Source organism: Coregonus clupeaformis, chromosome 13, assembly GCF_020615455.1.
Source record: "Coregonus clupeaformis isolate EN_2021a chromosome 13, ASM2061545v1, whole genome shotgun sequence".
Taxonomy (NCBI): Eukaryota; Metazoa; Chordata; class Actinopteri; order Salmoniformes; family Salmonidae; genus Coregonus; species Coregonus clupeaformis.
This window is the reverse complement of record NC_059204.1, coordinates 16,031,522-16,049,294: the sequence shown is the minus strand read 5'-3', so window position 1 is coordinate 16,049,294 and position 17,773 is coordinate 16,031,522. Positions and strand designations below refer to the sequence as shown.

Sequence of the window (17,773 nt, the reverse complement as noted above, 5' to 3'; positions counted from 1 at the left end):
AATGTATGCTTGTCAACTATAACAAGTATTTGTTTTATTAATTAGAGGATCCTAATTTCCTAATCAGAAAGGACAGTTACATACATTTAATAGCGGACTAGCAATTGCGATAGAGCTGTGGCCATGATCTTAATTGATAATATTATCGGAAAGGGGCACATGGGTTATTCCGAAACGAGCGACAGTAATGGGTAGGCACAAATAGGAATGGTAAGAACAAATGGGCACAAATAGAATTACACAAATTGGAACATGAAATTCGAAGGTGGGGGCGCAGATAGGGAGAAAAGATAGCAGTCAAACCATGATTATTAAAACAGTGGTGGGAGTAAGAAATAGTAATAACAGAGAAGGTAGGAGAAGTTAGGATACGAACTAGGAAGAAATAGTAATAACAGAAGGTAGGAGAAGTTAGGATATGAACTAGGCGTGGTCCTCTGTAGCTCAATTGGTAGAGCATGGCGCTTGTAACGCCAGGGTAGTGGGTTCGATCCCCGGGACCACCCATACGTAAAAATGTATGCGCACATGACTAAGTCGCTTTGGATAAAAGCGTCTGCTAAATGGCATATTATATTATTATAGATATAGACAAGTAAAAGAGAAAGACAAAGAAGGATGAGTTAGGGAATAAATGCCAAGACAAAGATTAGAACGAGAACCAGCCGCATTTATGTATAGGATAAGGGGAGATACAATGGTGAATATGAAAATAGTAACGTAAATATGATTAGGGGTAAATAGGGGGTGGTCTAGCGACCTAGAACTGAATAGACTACTGGGAAAATACCTAGGGACAGGAAAGTGAGGGGGCTATTTTATAGGTTTGGGATAAGATAAGGGAACCAAGGAAAATAAAAGTATAATACCAAAGTACAGGGGAGCGAGTACATTATCTTAATGGGAAGTGAAGCATGGGGACAAAGATAATAAAATAATATTAAAAGGAGGGGCACAAGGGATAGAAGCGTATTTTTGGAAAGAAGCAGTGTATGAAGATATATTAGGGAGAAAGATACCATGAACTGAGGAATGTAAAAACTTTTAGCTGAGCTCACTACAGAATTATTACTGCCCCAACATCCTAACAAAGACACTGAATCAAACATAAGGCTTAAACAGCTATTGAGTATTGTGAAAGTTGTTCATAGCCTTACGACAGAGGTAAACGTTGAACGTTGGTTGAGAATGGTTTTATTTGTTATTTACTAATAAGAATAGAAGAGTTTCCATGTTTTAGTCTGCGGAGGTTAGTGACTGGGGCTCGCTGAACTCGAGCGAGCTGGGAGGGAGATAATGGGTTGAATTTGGTGTAGCCGGATCACTGGTAGCTGGGGAAAAGGAGGAGGACAAAGGGGGGTGAGTTTAACCGGTGTGAAATGGCTAGCTAGTTAGCGGCGCGCACTAGTGCCGTTTCAACAGGTAACATCACTCGCTCTGAGACCTGGAAGTAGTTTCTCTTGCTCTGCAAGGGCCGAGGCTTTTGTGGAGCGATAGGTAATGATGCTTTGTGCTTGATGTGTTCAGAGGATGCCTGGTTCGAGCCCAGGTTGGGGCGAGGAGAGGGACGGAAGCCGATCTGCTACATTGATGGTATTGACCCGGATTACTGGTTGCAATGATTGGAATATCTGAAAGGGATTGTCCTACCAACTCATGGCGGCCTAGGGTAACATAGTAATTAGTGGCCTCCTTGTGAATAGATGTTTTGTTTGTTTTAACTATAATTTAAAAATAACTGTTCATATGGTAAAGTAACGTTGGATGGAAAAACAGAGGTAAAGGATGATAGATTGTAGAGGGCTTTCTGGGTTAAAAGGAAAGTAGGTAAATTGGGAAATAATAAGTGTTGAATCTAAATTGTTTGAGAAGACTGGAATTAAAATAATGCCTTCTACTAAAGAGAATGCAAATATGTTATTAGTTCTTGGTAGTTTGTGGATAGATTTGACTAATGTCATTATTTAGTGTGCGTGTGAAAGAGTCGTGCTCGCTGGGCTATAGTGGGGAGAACAAGTAATTGATACACTGCCGATTTTGCAGGTTTTCCTACTTACAAAGCATGTAGAGGTCTGTCATTTTTATCATAGGTACACTTCAACTGTGAGAGACGGAATCTAAAACAAAAATCCAGACAATCACATTGTATGATTTTTAAGTAATTCATTTGCATTTTATTGCATAACATAAGTATTTGATCACCTACCAACCAGTAAGAATTCCGGCTCTCACAGACCCGTTAGTTTTTCTTTAAGAAGCCCTCCTGTTCTCCACTCATTACCTGTATTAAAAACACCTGTCCACACACTCAATCAAACAGACTCCAACCTCTCCACAATGGCCAAGACCAGAGAGCTGTGTAAGGACATCAGGGATAAAATTGTAGGGATGGGATGGGCTACAGGACAATAGGCAAGCAGCTTGGTGATTTTGTTGTCAGCACATTCAACTATGTAAAGAAAAAAGTATTATTTCATTCATTCAGATCTAGGATGTGTTATTTTAGTGTTCCCTTTATTTTTTTGAGCAGTGTAGTATGTATAAGCTGGAAGTAGAATCCTTAGTGTTGTTGTTCATTAGTTTACTACAATTAGGGGAGAGGTGGTAAGGATATTTTCTACATTGTAGAATAATAGTGAAGACATTAAAACTTTGAAATAACACATATGGAATCAAGTAAAAAGTGTTAAACAAAATCAAAATATATTTCATATTTAAGATTCTTCAAATAGCCACCCTTTGCCTTGACAGCTTTGCACACTTTTGGCATTCTCTCAACCAGCTTCATGAGGTAGCCACCTGGAATGCATTTCAATTAACAGGCGTGCCTTGTTAAAAGTTAATTTGTGGAATTTCATCCTTCTTAATGCGTTTGAGCCAATCAGTTGTGTTGTGACAAGGTAGGGGTGGTATACAGAAGATAGCCCTATTTGGCAAGAACAGCTCAAATAAGCAAAGAAAAATGACAGTCCATCTTTACATTAAGACATGAAGGTCAGTCAATACGGAACATTTTAAGAACTTTGAAAGTGTCTTCAAGTGCAGTCGCAAAAACCATCAAGCGCCATGATGAAACTGGCTCTCATGAGGACAGCCACATGAAAGGAAGACCCAGAGTTACCTCTGCTGCAGAGGATATGTTCATTAGTTACCAGTCTCAGAAATGGAGCCCAAATAAATGGTTCACAGAGTTCAAGTAACAGACACATTACATTGACATTTACGTCATTTAGCAGACGCTCTTATCCAGAGCGACTTACAGTTAGTGAATACGTTTTTTTTTTTTTATACTGGCCCCCCGTGGGAATCGAACCCACAACCCTGGCGTTGCAAACGCCATGCTCTATCAACTGAGCTACATCCCTGCCGGCCATTCCCTCCCCTACCCTGGACGACGCTGGGCCAATTGTGCGCCGCCCCATGGGTCTCCCGGTCGCGGCCGGCTGCGACAGAGCCTGGATTCGAACCAGGATCTCTAGTGGCACAGTTAGCACTGCGATGCAGTGCCTTAGACCACTGCGCCACTCCTCAACATCAACTGTTCAGAGGAGACTGTGAATCAGGCCTTCATGGTCGAATTGCTGCAAAGAAACCACTACTAAAGGACCCCAATAAGAAGAGACTTGCTTGGGCCAAGAAACACGAGCAATGGACATTAGACCGGTGGAAATCTGTCCTTTGAACCGCCGTGTCTATGTGAGATGCAGAGTAGGTGAACGGATGTCTCTGCATGTGTGGTTCCCACCGTGAAGCACGGAGGAGGTGGTGTGATTGTGTGAGGGTGTTTGCTGGTGACACTACCAGTGATTTATTTAGAATTCAAAGCACACTTAACCAGCATGGCTACCACAGCAGTCTGGAGCGATACGCCATCCCACCTGGTTTGCGCATAGTGGGACTATCATTTGTTTTTCAACAGGGCAATGACACAAAACACACCTCCAGGCTGGGTAAGGGCTATTTGAACAAGAAGCAGAGTGATGGAGTGCTGCATCAGATGACCTGTACTCCACAATCACCCGACCTCAACACAATTGAGATGGTTTTGGATGAGTTGGACCGCAGAGTGAAGGAAATGTAGCCAACAACTGCTCAGCATATGTGGGAACTCCTTGAAGACTGTTGGAAAAGCATTCCTCATGAAGCTGGTTGAGAGAATGCCAAGAGTGTGCAAAGCTGTCATCAAGGGTGGCTACTTTTCAGAATCTAAAATATATTTTGATTTGTTTATCACTTTTTTGGTTACTACATGATTCCATAAGTGTTATTTCATAGTTCTGATGTCTTCACTATTATTCTACAAAGTAGAAAATAGTAAAAATAAAGAAAAACCCTTGAATAAGTGGGTGTGTCCAAACTGTTGACTGGTACTGTACAGTTGAAGTCGGAAGTTTACATACACTTAGGTTGGAGTCATTAAAACTCGTTTTTCGACCACTCCACAAATTTCTTGTTAATAAACTATAGTTTTGGCAAGTCAGTTAGGACATCTACTTTGTGCATGACACAAGTAATTTTTCCAACAATTGTTTACAAACAGATTATTTCACTTATAATTCACTGTATCACAATTCCAGTGGGTCAGAAGTTTACATACACTAAGTTGACTGTGCCTTTAAACAGCTTGGAAATTCCAGGAAATGATGTCATGGATTTAGAAGCTTCTGATAGGCTAATTGACATCATTTGAGTCAATTGTTGGTGTACCTGTGGATGTATTTCAAGGCCTACCTTCAAACTCAGTGCCTCTTTGCTTGACATCATTGGAAAACCAAAAGAAATCCGCCAAGACCTCAGAAAAGAAATTGTAGACCTCCACAAGTCTGGTTCATCCTTGGGAGCAATTTCCAAAACGCCTGAAGGTACCACGTTCATCTGTACAAATAATAGTATGCAAATATAAACACCATGGGACCACGCAGCCGTCATACCGCTCAGGAAGGAGACGCGTTCTGTCTCCTAGAGATAAACTTATTTTGGTGCGAAAAGTGCAAATCAATCCCAGAACAACAGCAAATAACCTTGTGAAGATGCTGGAGGAAACAGGTACAAAAGTATCTATATCCACAGTAAAAATGAGTCCTACAGTGGGGAAAAAAAGTATTTAGTCAGCCACCAATTGTGCAAGTTCTCCCACTTAAAAAGATGAGAGAGGCCTGTAATTTTCATTATAGGTACACGTCAACTATGACAGACAAAATGAGGAAAAAAAATCCAGAAAATCACATTGTAGGATTTTTAATGAATTTATTTGCAAATTATGGTGGAAAATAAGTATTTGGTCAATAACAAAAGTTTCTCAATACTTTGTTATATACCATTTGTTGGCAATGACACAGGTCAAACGTTTTCTGTAAGTCTTCACAAGGTTTTCACACACTGTTGCTGGTATTTTGGCCCATTCCTCCATGCTGATCTCCTCTAGAGCAGTGATGTTTTGGGGCTGTCGCTGGGCAACACGGACTTTCAACTCCCTCCAAAGATTTTCTATGGGGTTGAGATCTGGAGACTGGCTAGGCCACTCCAGGACCTTGAAATGCTTCTTACGAAGCCACTCCTTCGTTGCCCGGGCGGTGTGTTTGGGATCATTGTCATGCTGAAAGACCCAGCCACGTTTCATCTTCAATGCCCATGCTGATGGAAGGAGGTTTTCACTCAAAATCTCACGATACATGGCCCCATTCATTCTTTCCTTTACACGGATCAGTCGTCCTGGTCCCTTTGCAGAAAAACAGCCCCAAAGCATGATGTTTCCACCCCCCATGCTTCACAGTAGGTATGGTGTTCTTTGGATGCAACTCAGCATTCTTTGTCCTCCAAACACGACCGAGTTGAGTTTTTACCAAAAAGTTCTATTTTGGTTTCATCTGACCATATGACATTCTCCCAATCCTCTTCTGGATCATCCAAATGCACTCTAGCAAACTTCAGACGGGCCTGGACATGTACTGGCTTAGCAGGGGGACACGTCTGGCACTGCAGGATTTGAGTCCCTGGCGGCGTAGTGTGTTACTGATGGTAGGCTTTGTTACTTTGGTCCCAGCTCTCTGCAGGTCATTCACTAGGTCCCCCCATGTGGTTCTGGGATTCTTGTGATCATTTTGACCCCACGGGGTGAGATCTTGCGTGGAGCCCCAGATCGAGGGAGATTATCAGTGGTGTTGTATGTCTTCCATTTCCTAATAATTGCTCCCACAGTTGATTTCTTCAAACCAAGCTGCTTACCTATTGCAGATTCAGTCTTCCCAGCCTGGTGCAGGTCTACAATTTTGTTTCTGGTGTCCTTTGACAGCTCTTTGGTCTTGGCCATAGTGGAGTTTGGAGTGTGACTGTTTGAGGTTGTGGACAGGTGTCTTTTATACTGATAACAAGTTCAAACAGGTGCCATTAATACAGGTAACGAGTGGAGGACAGAGGAGCCTCTTAAAGAAGAAGTTACAGGTCTGTGAGAGCCAGAAATCTTGCTTGTTTGTAGGTGACCAAATACTTATTTTCCACCATAATTTGCAAATAAATAAATTAAAAATCCTACAATGTGATTTTCTGGATTTCTTTTTCTCAATTTGTCTGTCATAGTTGACGTGTACCTATGATGAAAATTACAGGCCTCTCTCATCTTTTTAAGTGGGAGAACTTGCACAATTGGTGGCTGACTAAATACTTTTTTTCCCCCACTGTATGTCATGCAATAAAATGCAAATTAATTACTTAAAAATAATACAATGTGATTTTCTGGATTTTTGTTTTAGATTCTGTCTCTCACAGACCTCTACATGCTTTGTAAGTAGGAAAACCTGCAAAATGGCAGTGTATCAAATACTTGTTCTCCCCACTGTATACACACACACACACAAAATTATCAGTTTCTCTGGTTTTACTACTTATACAGTGACGGAAAAAAGTATTTGATCCCCTGCTGATTTTGTACGTTTGCCCAGTGACAAATGATCAGTCTATAATTTTAATGGTAGGTTTATTTGAACAGTGAGAGACAGAATAACAACACAAAAATCCAGAAAAAATTGATTTGCATTTTAATGAGGGAAATAAGTATTTGACCCCTCTGCAAAACATGACTTAGTAATTGGTGGCAAAACCTTTGTTGGCAATCACAGAGGTCAGACGTTTCTTGTAGTTGGCCACCAGGTTTGCACACATCTCAGGAGGGATTTTGTCCCACTCCTCTTTGCAGATCTTCTCCAAGTCATTAAGGTTTCGAGGCTGACGTTTGGCAACTCGAACCTTCAGCTCCCTCCACAGATTTTCTATGGGATTAAGGTTTGGAGACTGGCTAGGCCACTCCAGGACCTTAATGTGCTTCTTCTTGAGCCACTCCTTTGTTGCCTTGGCCGTGTGTTTTGGGTCATTGTCATGCTGGAATACCCATCCACGACCCATTTTCAATGCCCTGGCTGAGGGAAGGAGTTTCTCACCCAAGATTTGACGGTACATGGTCCATCGTCCCTTTGATGCGGTGAAGTTGTCCTGTCCCCTTAGCAGAAAAACACCCACCAAAGCATGATGTTTCCACCTCCATGTTTGATGGTGGGGATGGTGTTCTTGGGGTCATAGGCAGCATTCCTCCTCCTCCAAACATGGCGAGTTGAGTTGATGCCAAAGAGCTCGATTTTGGTCTCATCTGACCACAACACTTTCACCCAGTTCTCCTCTGAATCATTCAGATGTTCATTGGAAAACTTCAGACGGCCCTCTATATGTGCTTTCTTGAGCAGGGGGACCTTGCGGGCGCTGCAGGATTTCAGTCCTTCACGGCGTAGTGTGTTACCAATTGTTTTCTTGGTGACTATGATCCCAGCTGCCTTGAGATCATTGACAAGATCCTCCCGTGTATTTCTGGGCTGATTCCTCACCGTTCTCATGATCATTGCAACTCCACGAGGTGAGATCTTGCATGGAGCCTCAGGCCGAGGGAGATTGACAGTTCTTTTGTGTTTTTTCCATTTGCGAATAATCGCACCAACTGTTGTGACCTTCTCACCAAGCTGCTTGGCGATGGTCTTGTAGCCCATTCCAGCCTTATGTAGGTCTACAATCTTGTCCCTGACATCCTTGTAGAGCTCTTTGGTATTGGCCATGGTGGAGAGTTTGGAATCTGATTGATTGATTGATTCTGTGGACAGGTGTCTTTTATACAGGTAACAAGCTGAGATTGGGAGCACTCCCTTTAAGAGTGTGCTCCTAATCCTAGCTCGTTACCTGTATAAAAGACACCTGGGAGCCAAAAATCTTTCTGATTGAGATGGGGTCAAATACTTATTTCCCTCAATAAAATGCAAATAAATTTATAAAATTTTTGACAAGCGTTTTTCTGGATTTTTTTGTTGTTATTCTGTCTCTCATTCTTCAAATAAACCTACCATTAAAATGATAGACTGATCATTTCTTTGTCAGTGGGCAAACGTACAAAATCAGCAGGGGATCAAATACTTTTTTCCCTCACTGTAGGTATGTGTTTGGGTAAAAATAACATTTTTGTTTTATTCTATAAACTACTGACAACATTTCTCCCAAATTCCAAATAAAAATATAGTCATTTAGAGCTTTTATTTGCAGAAAATGACAACTGGTCAAAATAACAAAAAAGATGCAGTTTTGTCAGACCTCGAATAATGCAAAGAAAATAAGTTCATGTTCATTTTTAAACAACACAATAGCAATGTTTTAACTTAGGAAGAGAAATCAATATTTGGTGGAATAACCCTGATTTTCAATCACAGCTTTCGTGCGTCTTGGCACGCTCTCCACCATTCTTTCACATTGATGTTGGGTTCGGGAACAATGTCAGAGCAAAAGGAAGAACGTTTTCTTCCAGGACAACCTTGTACGTGGCTTGATTCATGCGTCCTTCACAAAGACAAATCTGCCCGATTCCAGCCTTGCTGAAGCACCCCCAGATCATCACCGATCCTCCACCAGATTTCACAGTGGGTGCGAGACGCTGTGGATTGTAGGCCTCTCCAGGTCTCCGTCTAACCATTAGACGACCAGGTGTTGGACAAAGCTGATAATTGGACTCATCAGAGAAGATGACCTTACTCCAGTCCTCTACGGTCCAATCCTTATGGTCTTTTGCAAACCTCAGCCTGGCTCTTCTTTGCTTCTCATTGATGAAGGGCTTTTTTCTAGCTTTGCACAACTTCAGCCCTGCCCCTAGGAGCCCCTCACTGTGCACTTCACCCCAGCTGCCATTTGCCATTCTTTTTGTAGGACAGTTGTTGAGTGACATTCGAATTAGTTGGCGGTCATCCCGGTCAGTAGAGAGTTGTTTTTGCCCTCTGCCGGTCTGTAGCTTTGTTGTCCCCAATGTCTGCTGCTTGACCTTGTTCTTATGAACCGCCGTCTTTGAAATTTTAAGGATGGAAGCAACCTGACGCTCACTTTATCCCTCTGACAGTTAAGCCATAAGTGAACCCTTCTTTCCTTTTCAACTCTTTTGGCATGGTCAATAGTTATTTTTTGATTAATATTAATTTTGAGGTACTATTAGCACAGTTTTTGCCATCCAGCTGGTCCTATTGCAAGAGGATAGTGATGACCACAGCAGTGTTTTTTATACTTTTCCTCGTTAAATAAGATTTGGTTCATGTGATCACCTAATCAGTACCTAATTCAGTAGAATGAAGTGTGCCTGTGTTCGAATTCAACAGACACTGGAATGGAATGGCTGTCATACATGTAGAGATGCTGATTTAAGAAAAATTTGCAGTGGTCTCTTAATTTTTTCCACAGCTCATTCTATGAGTTTGTGTGTGTGTGTATATATATATATATATATATATATACATATACACACACCAAAAAATATATGGGGGATTGGAAATTATGCAGACAATTACATTGATGAAAACTACACTCTATCTGCAATATTAAAGCTGATGTACCCCCCATTTGTAAATAAAAAACTAAAACAAATGAATAATCATTCTTTTTTAAAGTAGCTATTACACAATACTAACCTAAATGAGTGAAAAGAAGGAAGCCTGTATAGAATAAAATGCATGCATCCTGTTTGCAACAAGGTACTAAAGTAATACTGCAAAACATTTGGCAAAGCAATTCACTTTTTGTCCTGAATACAAAGTGTTATGTTCGGGGCAAATCCAATACATCACATTATGGAGTACCACTCTCCATATTTTAAGGCATAGTGGTGGCTGCATCATGTTATTGGTATGCTTGTAATCGTTAAGGATTGGGGAGATTTTCAGGATTAAAAAAAGAAACTGAACAGAGCTGAGCACAGGCAAAAATCCTAGAGGAAAACCTGGTTCAGTCTGCTTTCCACCAGACACTGGGAGATGAATTCACCTTTCAGCAGGACAATAACCTAAAACACAAGGCCAAATCTACACTGGAGTTGCTTACCAAGAACACTGTGAATGTTCCTGAGTGGCAGAGTTACAGTTATGACTTAAGTCTGCTTGAAAATATATGGGAAGACCTGAAAATGGTTGTCTTGCAATGATCAGCAACCAAGTTGACAGAGCTTGAAGAATTTAAAAAATCATAAATTGGCAAATGTTGCACAATCCAGGTGTGGAAAATACTCTTACAGATTTACCCAGAAAGACTCTCAGCTGTAATCGCTGCCAAAGGTGATTCTAACATGTATTGACTCAGGGGGTTGAATACTTACTTAATCAACATATAGTGTTTTATTTTTCATAAATTTTGTACAAATGTTAGAATTTTTCTTCCACTTTGACACTACAGTATTTTGTGTAGATCGTAGTTATTTTTTATTATATCCATTTTAATCCCACTTTGTAAAACGACAAAATCAAGTAAAAAGTCAAGGAGTGTGAATACTTTCTGAAGGCAATGTACTGTATATACTATAGCCATTTGGGTTTCCACAACCTGGCCATTTTAGCACAATTTTCCAGAACAATTTTCTTACCTTTACCATTTTCCTTATAAACTTTTGTTTATTCTTACTGTAAGCTACTACATGTCGCTGTGGAGAATAACATGAAGTCATTCTGTCAAGTATAAAATATTAAGTAACTTAAATGCAACATGAGTAATTAATTTACTGTACACCAGTGTTTCTTAATCATGGTTCTGGGGATCCAAAGGGATGCACGTTTGAGTTGATTAGTGGAATCACAAGTGTAGTGCTAAGGCAAAAAGGTGCACCCCTTTGTGTCCCCAGGACCAGGATTAAGAAACACTGGTGTACACAATACTGGCACCACAACAGCCAAGAGCACCTCACCTCATCATCCTGGTCTCCCTCCTCCAGACTGAAGACATCTTTTCTCTTCACTGTCAGTAGGTCCAAGTCCCTCAGATCTTCATCCTCCTCCTCTTCATCTGCACCAAAGATGAGACCCTTAGGCCCAGGCTGTAACTTTTCCTCGCCCACCTTCTCCTCCTCATCTGAGCTTTGGGAATCCCGAGCTTCAGCACTTGGCCCATCTCCTCTGAGCTTATCCTTGAAGCTCTTCAGTTCATTCTCCTCCTCCTCAGACTGGGCCACCTCTCCCTGCCCGCTGCTCTGCCAAGGGTCTGCTCTCTGCTTCTGGGCTTTGTTGAGGAAACGCACCCTTGGAGCAACAGCAAGGCCCAGAGAACTATCAAGAGTGGCACAAGGGAAGGACGACGATGAGTTAAACATTTCCTGAAATGTTTGGTTCATTTAGGAATTTACTCATAATTGCTATTGATAGGTGATTCTGATTGACGATGATTTCATCATGTCATGGTCCAAAAAGGCTTAAAATAGCTAGTGATGGCTAATTCAGCTCAAGCTAAACTACTCTAAACTAGATTATAGGATCACACAGCTTCTTCTAATGACGCCCCAGATCATTCATTAATTAATTAATTTATATATATCTATATATATATATATACACACACACAGTACCAGTTAAAGGTTTGGACACACCTACTCATTCAAGGGTTTTTCTTTATTTTTACTATTTTCTACATTGTAGAATAATAAATAAATAAATTAAATAAATAAAATAAAATAAAAATAAAATATATATATATATATATATATATATAATGTGGGGAAAAAAAGTATTTAGTCAGCCACCAATTGTGCAAGTTCTCCCACTTAAAAAGATGAGAGAGGCCTGTAATTTTCATCATAGGTACACGTCAACTATGACAGACAAATTGATTTTTAATGAATTTATTTGCAAATTATGGTGGAAAATAAGTATTTGGTCACCTACAAACAAGCAAGATTTCTGGCTCTCACAGACCTGTAACTTCTTCTTTAAGAGGCTCCTCTGTCCTCCACTCGTTACCTGTATTAATGGCACCTGTTTGAACTTGTTATCAGTATAAAAGACACCTGTCCACAACCTCAAACAGTCACACTCCAAACTCCACTATGGCCAAGACCAAAGAGCTGTCAAAGGACACCAGAAACAAAATTGTAGACCTGCACCAGGCTGGGAAGACTGAATCTGCAATAGGTAAGCAGCTTGGTTTGAAGAAATCAACTGTGGGAGCAATTATTAGGAAATGGAAGACATACAAGACCACTGATAATCTCCCTCGATCTGGGGCTCCACGCAAGATCTCACCCCGTGGGGTCAAAATGATCACAAGAACGGTGAGCAAAAATCCCAGAACCACACGGGGGGACCTAGTGAATGACCTGCAGAGAGCTGGGACCAAAGTAACAAAGCCTACCATCAGTAACACACTACGCCGCCAGGGACTCAAATCCTGCAGTGCCAGACGTGTCCCCCTGCTTAAGCCAGTACATGTCCAGGCCCGTCTGAAGTTTGCTAGAGTGCATTTGGATGATCCAGAAGAGGATTGGGAGAATGTCATATGGTCAGATGAAACCAAAATAGAACTTTTTGGTAAAAACTCAACTCGTCGTGTTTGGAGGACAAAGAATGTTGAGTTGCATCCAAAGAACACCATACCTACTGTGAAGCATGGGGGTGGAAACATCATGCTTTGGGGCTGTTTTTCTGCAAAGGGACCAGGACGACTGATCCGTGTAAAGGAAAGAATGAATGGGGCCATGGATCGTGAGATTTTGAGTGAAAACCTCCTTCCATCAGCAAGGGCATTGAAGATGAACCGTGGCTGGGTCTTTCAGCATGACAATGATCCCAAACACACCGCCCGGGCAACGAAGGAGTGGCTTCGTAAGAAGCATTTCAAGGTCCTGGAGTGGCCTAGCCAGTCTCCAGATCTCAACCCCATAGAAAATCTTTGGAGGGAGTTGAAAGTCCGTGTTGCCCAGCGACAGCCCCAAAACATCACTGCTCTAGAGGAGATCTGCATGGAGGAATGGGCCAAAATACCAGCAACAGTGTGTGAAAACCTTGTGAAGACTTACAGAAAACGTTTGACCTGTGTCATTGTCAACAAAGGGTATATAACAAAGTATTGAGAAACTTTTGTTATTGACCAAATACTTATTTTCCACCATAATTTGCAAATAAATTCATTAAAAATCCTACAATGTGATTTTCTGGAGAAAAAAAATCTCATTTTGTCTGTCATAGTTGACGTGTACCTATGATGAAAATTACAGGCCTCTCTCATATTTTTAAGTGGGAGAACTTGCACAATTGGTGGCTGACTAAATACTTTTTTTTCCCCACTGTGTGTGTGTATATATATATATATATAAAACAAATGAAAATAAAAAATATACTCAAAAAATTAAATTAGAAAAATAAATTGTAAAGTGGTTGTCCCACTGGCTATCATAAGGTGTATGCACCAATTTGTAAGTCACTCTGGATAAGAGCATCTGCTAAATGACGTAAATGTAATGTAAATAATATAATAATAGTGAAGACATCAAAACTATGAAATAACACATATGGAATCATGTAGTAACCAAAGAAAATGTTAAACAAATCAAAATATATTTTATATGAGAGATTCTTCAAATAGCCACCCTTTGCCTTGATGACAGCTTTGCACACTCTTGGCATTCTCTCAATTCCTGACATGTAATCCTAGTAAAAATTCCCTGTCTTAGGTCAGTTAGGATCACCACTTTATTTTAAGAATGTGAAATGTAAGAATAATAGTAGAGAGAATGATTGATTTCAGCTTTTCTTTCTTTCATCACATTCCCAGTGGGTCAGAAGTTTACATACACTCAATTAGTATTTGTAGCATTGCCTTTAAATTGTTTAACTTGGGTCAAACGTTTCGGGTAGCTTTCCACAAGCTTCCCACAATAAGTTGGGTGAATTTTGGCCCATTCCTCCTGACAGAGCTGGTGTAACGGAGTCAGGTTTGTAGGCCTCCTTGCTCGCACACGCTTTTTCAGTTCTGCCTACACATTTTCTATAGGATTGAGGGCTTTGTGATGGCCACTCCAATACCTTTACTTTGTTGTCCTTAAGCCATTTTGCCACAACTTTGGAAGTATGCTTGGGGTCATTGTCCATTTGGAAGACCCATTTGCGACCAAGCTTTAACTTCCTGACTGATGTCTTGAGATGTTGCTTCAATATATCCACATAATTTTCCTTCCTCATGATGCCATCTATTTTGTGAAGTGCACCAGTCCCTCCTGCAGCAAAGCACCCCTACAGCATGATGCTGCCACCCCCGTGCTTCACAGTAGGGATGGTGTTCTTCGGCTTGCAAGCCACCCCCTTTTTCCAAACATAACGATGGTTATTATGGTAGACCAGAGGACATTTCTCCAAAAAGTACGATCTTTGTCCCCATGTGCAGTTGCAAACCATAGTCTGGCTTTTTTTATGGCGGTTTTGGAGCAGTGGCTTCTTCCTTGCTGAGCGGCCTTTCAGGTTATGTCGATATAGGACTTGTTTTACTGTGGATATAGATACTTTTGTACCTGTTTCCTCCAGCATCTTCACAAGGTCCTTTGCTGTTGTTCTGGGATTGATTTGCACTTTTCGCACCAAAGTACGTTCATCTCTAGGAGACAGAATGCGTCTCCTTCCTGAGCGGTATGACGGCTGCGTGGTCCCATGGTGTTTATACTTGCGTACTATTGTTTGTACAGATGAACGTGGTACCTTCAGGCGTTTGGAAATTGCTCCCAAGGATGAACCAGACTTGTGAAGGTCTACCATTTATTTTCCTGAGGTCTTGGCGGATTTCTTTTGATTTTCCAATTATGTCAAGCAAAGAGGCACTGAGTTTAAAGGTAGGCCTTGAAATACATCCACAGGTACACCTCCAATTGACTCAAATGATGTCAATAAGCCTATCAGAAGCTTCTAAACCCATGACATCATTTTCTGGAATTTTCCAAGCTGTTTAAAGGCACAGTCAACTTAGTGTTTGTAAACTTCTGACCCACTGAAATTGTGATACAGTGAATTATAAGTGAAATAATCTGTCTGTAAACAATTGTTGGAAAAATTACTTGTGTCATGCACAAAGTAGATGTCCTAACCGACCTTACAAAACTATAGTTTGTTAACAATACATTTGTGTAGTGGTTGAAAAACGAGTTTGAATGACTCCAACCTAAGTGTATGTAAACTTCCGACTTCAACTGTATTTAAGTATCCTCTGTAAAGAACAGTCAGGCCTTGTGCATAATGTAGGGTTTCCAATCAAAAACGTATTAACATTTGAATTGTGTAGATAATCCTCTAAGAAAACCAATGGTCCAAATCTCATGTTTCTATCATAATCCTTTCAGAAGTTATTGGTAACAACCCTTATAGGAAAAAAAGAAAATTAATTTGGGTGACAATTTGGCCAGAGAAAAACAAATCATGGAATATTTTATAGAATATCACAGTAGCAGGATATAAAATTATCTACTGTATGAAGTAACCTACTGCCTATTTTTAAGGCAGACCATAAAAAAACGTTGTTTTAAATTTAATCCAGCCCATGTTTCTTAATCATTAATAGCAATTAAATGTAAAACACCTATGGGCGACTAAGTTTATATCCCCAATGAAATATTAGTGCTATTACTGTAACTCGTCTATAGCATCGCGTCAGCTAGGCTGGATGCTATGCGAGAATTAAGGCAACCTGACAGGCTCACCATTTAACTTGTCATCTTTCTTCTCGAATCCGGAGGACATAAAACACTAGAGGCAAGACCGTGATTTTTAGACATAACATGTAGTATTTACATATTTTAGTATATGCTTTTCATATTCATGCGAAATTCCTGTTATTTTTAAAAGACTTCAGAAAAACAAGCGTCTCTGACAAATCAACAGAACACTGAGCGTACTGCAAGCTTCTTATTTTCAAAGCATTTAATTCAGCTTGTGTCATGCTAATTTAGCTTTTTGTAACCCGAGGAAACAACTTTTAGACCGCCACCACATGTAAAATCCTGCACTGCTCTGTCAACAGAGATCGGTGCTTATCATCTGATATATTAGTTTATGAAATCCTACTTTTTGTATATAAATGTTAATGATATGTTAGAGAAAGACCCCACTGAATAATTCAGAACATGAAGAATAAAATGCCGAATAGTTAATCAACATTTTAAGCTGCATCAGCCTCATTGCTTTTAAAAAGTTTTATGATGCGAGCGGTTGTATTAATTTGGGAACTATTGCATCCCACAACTGTCCCAGACTATGTTTGGAATATTTCTTTCACGCGCAGATGGACAAGTTGACCACTAAAATAGGTCAACTTTTGTACTATGGGGGATAGTAGATTGACATAGGCTAGTGCTTTTCCTGATCGTTAGGGGGCATTATGGCCACACTAGGGGGATGTCGCCGGGAAACTCAAGACATTATCAAGTGCTTGTCAAATTATGAATGAGAGACTGATGAAGTGTGTGCAGCCTGTGCAAGAAACAAAGCAGAGCACATGCCTTTCATGCAACTTTTTCAAATCATCATTAGTCGCATCATGCAGCCTTAGAATGTATTAAAAATCCACAACATACAGTGCATTCAGAAAGTATTCAGACCCCTTGACGTTTTCCACGTTTTGTTACAGCCTTATTCTACAATCGATGAAATTGTTTTTTTCCCCTCATCAATCTACACACAATACCCCATAATGACAAAGCAAAAACTGGTTCATAGAAATGTTTGCAAATGTATTAAAAATAAAAAACTTAAATATCACAATTACATATGTATTCAGACCCTTTCCTCAGTACTTTGTTGAAGCCCCTTTGGCAGCGATTACAGCCTTGATTCTTCTTGGGTAGGACGGTACAAGCTTGGCAAACCTGTATTTGGGGAGTTTCTCCCATTCTTCTCTGCAGATCCTCTCAAGCTCTGTCAGGTTGGATGGGGAGCGTCGCTGCACAGCTATTTTCAGGTCTCTCCAGAGATGTTCGATCGGGTTCAAGTCCGGGCTCTGGCTGGGCCATTCAGCGACTTGTCCCGAAGCCACTCCTGTGTTGTCTTGGCAGTGTGCTTAGGGTCGTTTTCTTGTTGGAAGGCGAACCGTCGCCCCAGTCTGAGGTCCTGAGCGCTCTGGAGCAGGTTTTCATCAAGGATCTCTGTACTTTGCGCTGTTCATCTTTCCCTCAATCCTGACTAGTCTCCCAGTCCCTGCCACTGAAAAACATACCCACAGGATGATCCATGCTTCACCGTAGGGATGGTGCCAGATTTCCTCCAGAAGTGACGCTTGGCATTCAGGCCAAAGAGTTAAATCTTGCTTTCATCAGACCAGAGAATCTTGTTTCTCATGGTCTGAGAGTCCTTTAGGTGCCCTTTGGCAAACTCCAAGAGGGCTGTCATGTACCTTTTACTGAGGAGTGGCTACCGTCTGGCCACTCCACCATAAAGGCCTGATTGGTGGAGTGCTGCAGAGATGGTTTTCCTTC

At 40.8% G+C, this 17,773-nt stretch overlaps 1 protein-coding gene across 2 annotated transcripts in view; it reads right to left on the bottom strand.

Annotated features, from left to right (window-relative positions):
- Positions 1 to 17,773, bottom strand: part of LOC121579337 (probable ATP-dependent RNA helicase DDX10) — a 115,143-nt gene that overhangs the window by 64,347 nt on the left and 33,023 nt on the right. For both annotated transcript variants that reach the window (XM_041893855.2, XM_041893856.2), the window contains one exon: positions 11,240 to 11,597. In XM_041893855.2, the coding sequence (XP_041749789.1) occupies positions 11,240 to 11,597 (358 nt within the window). The remainder of the gene's footprint in view (positions 1 to 11,239; positions 11,598 to 17,773) is intronic.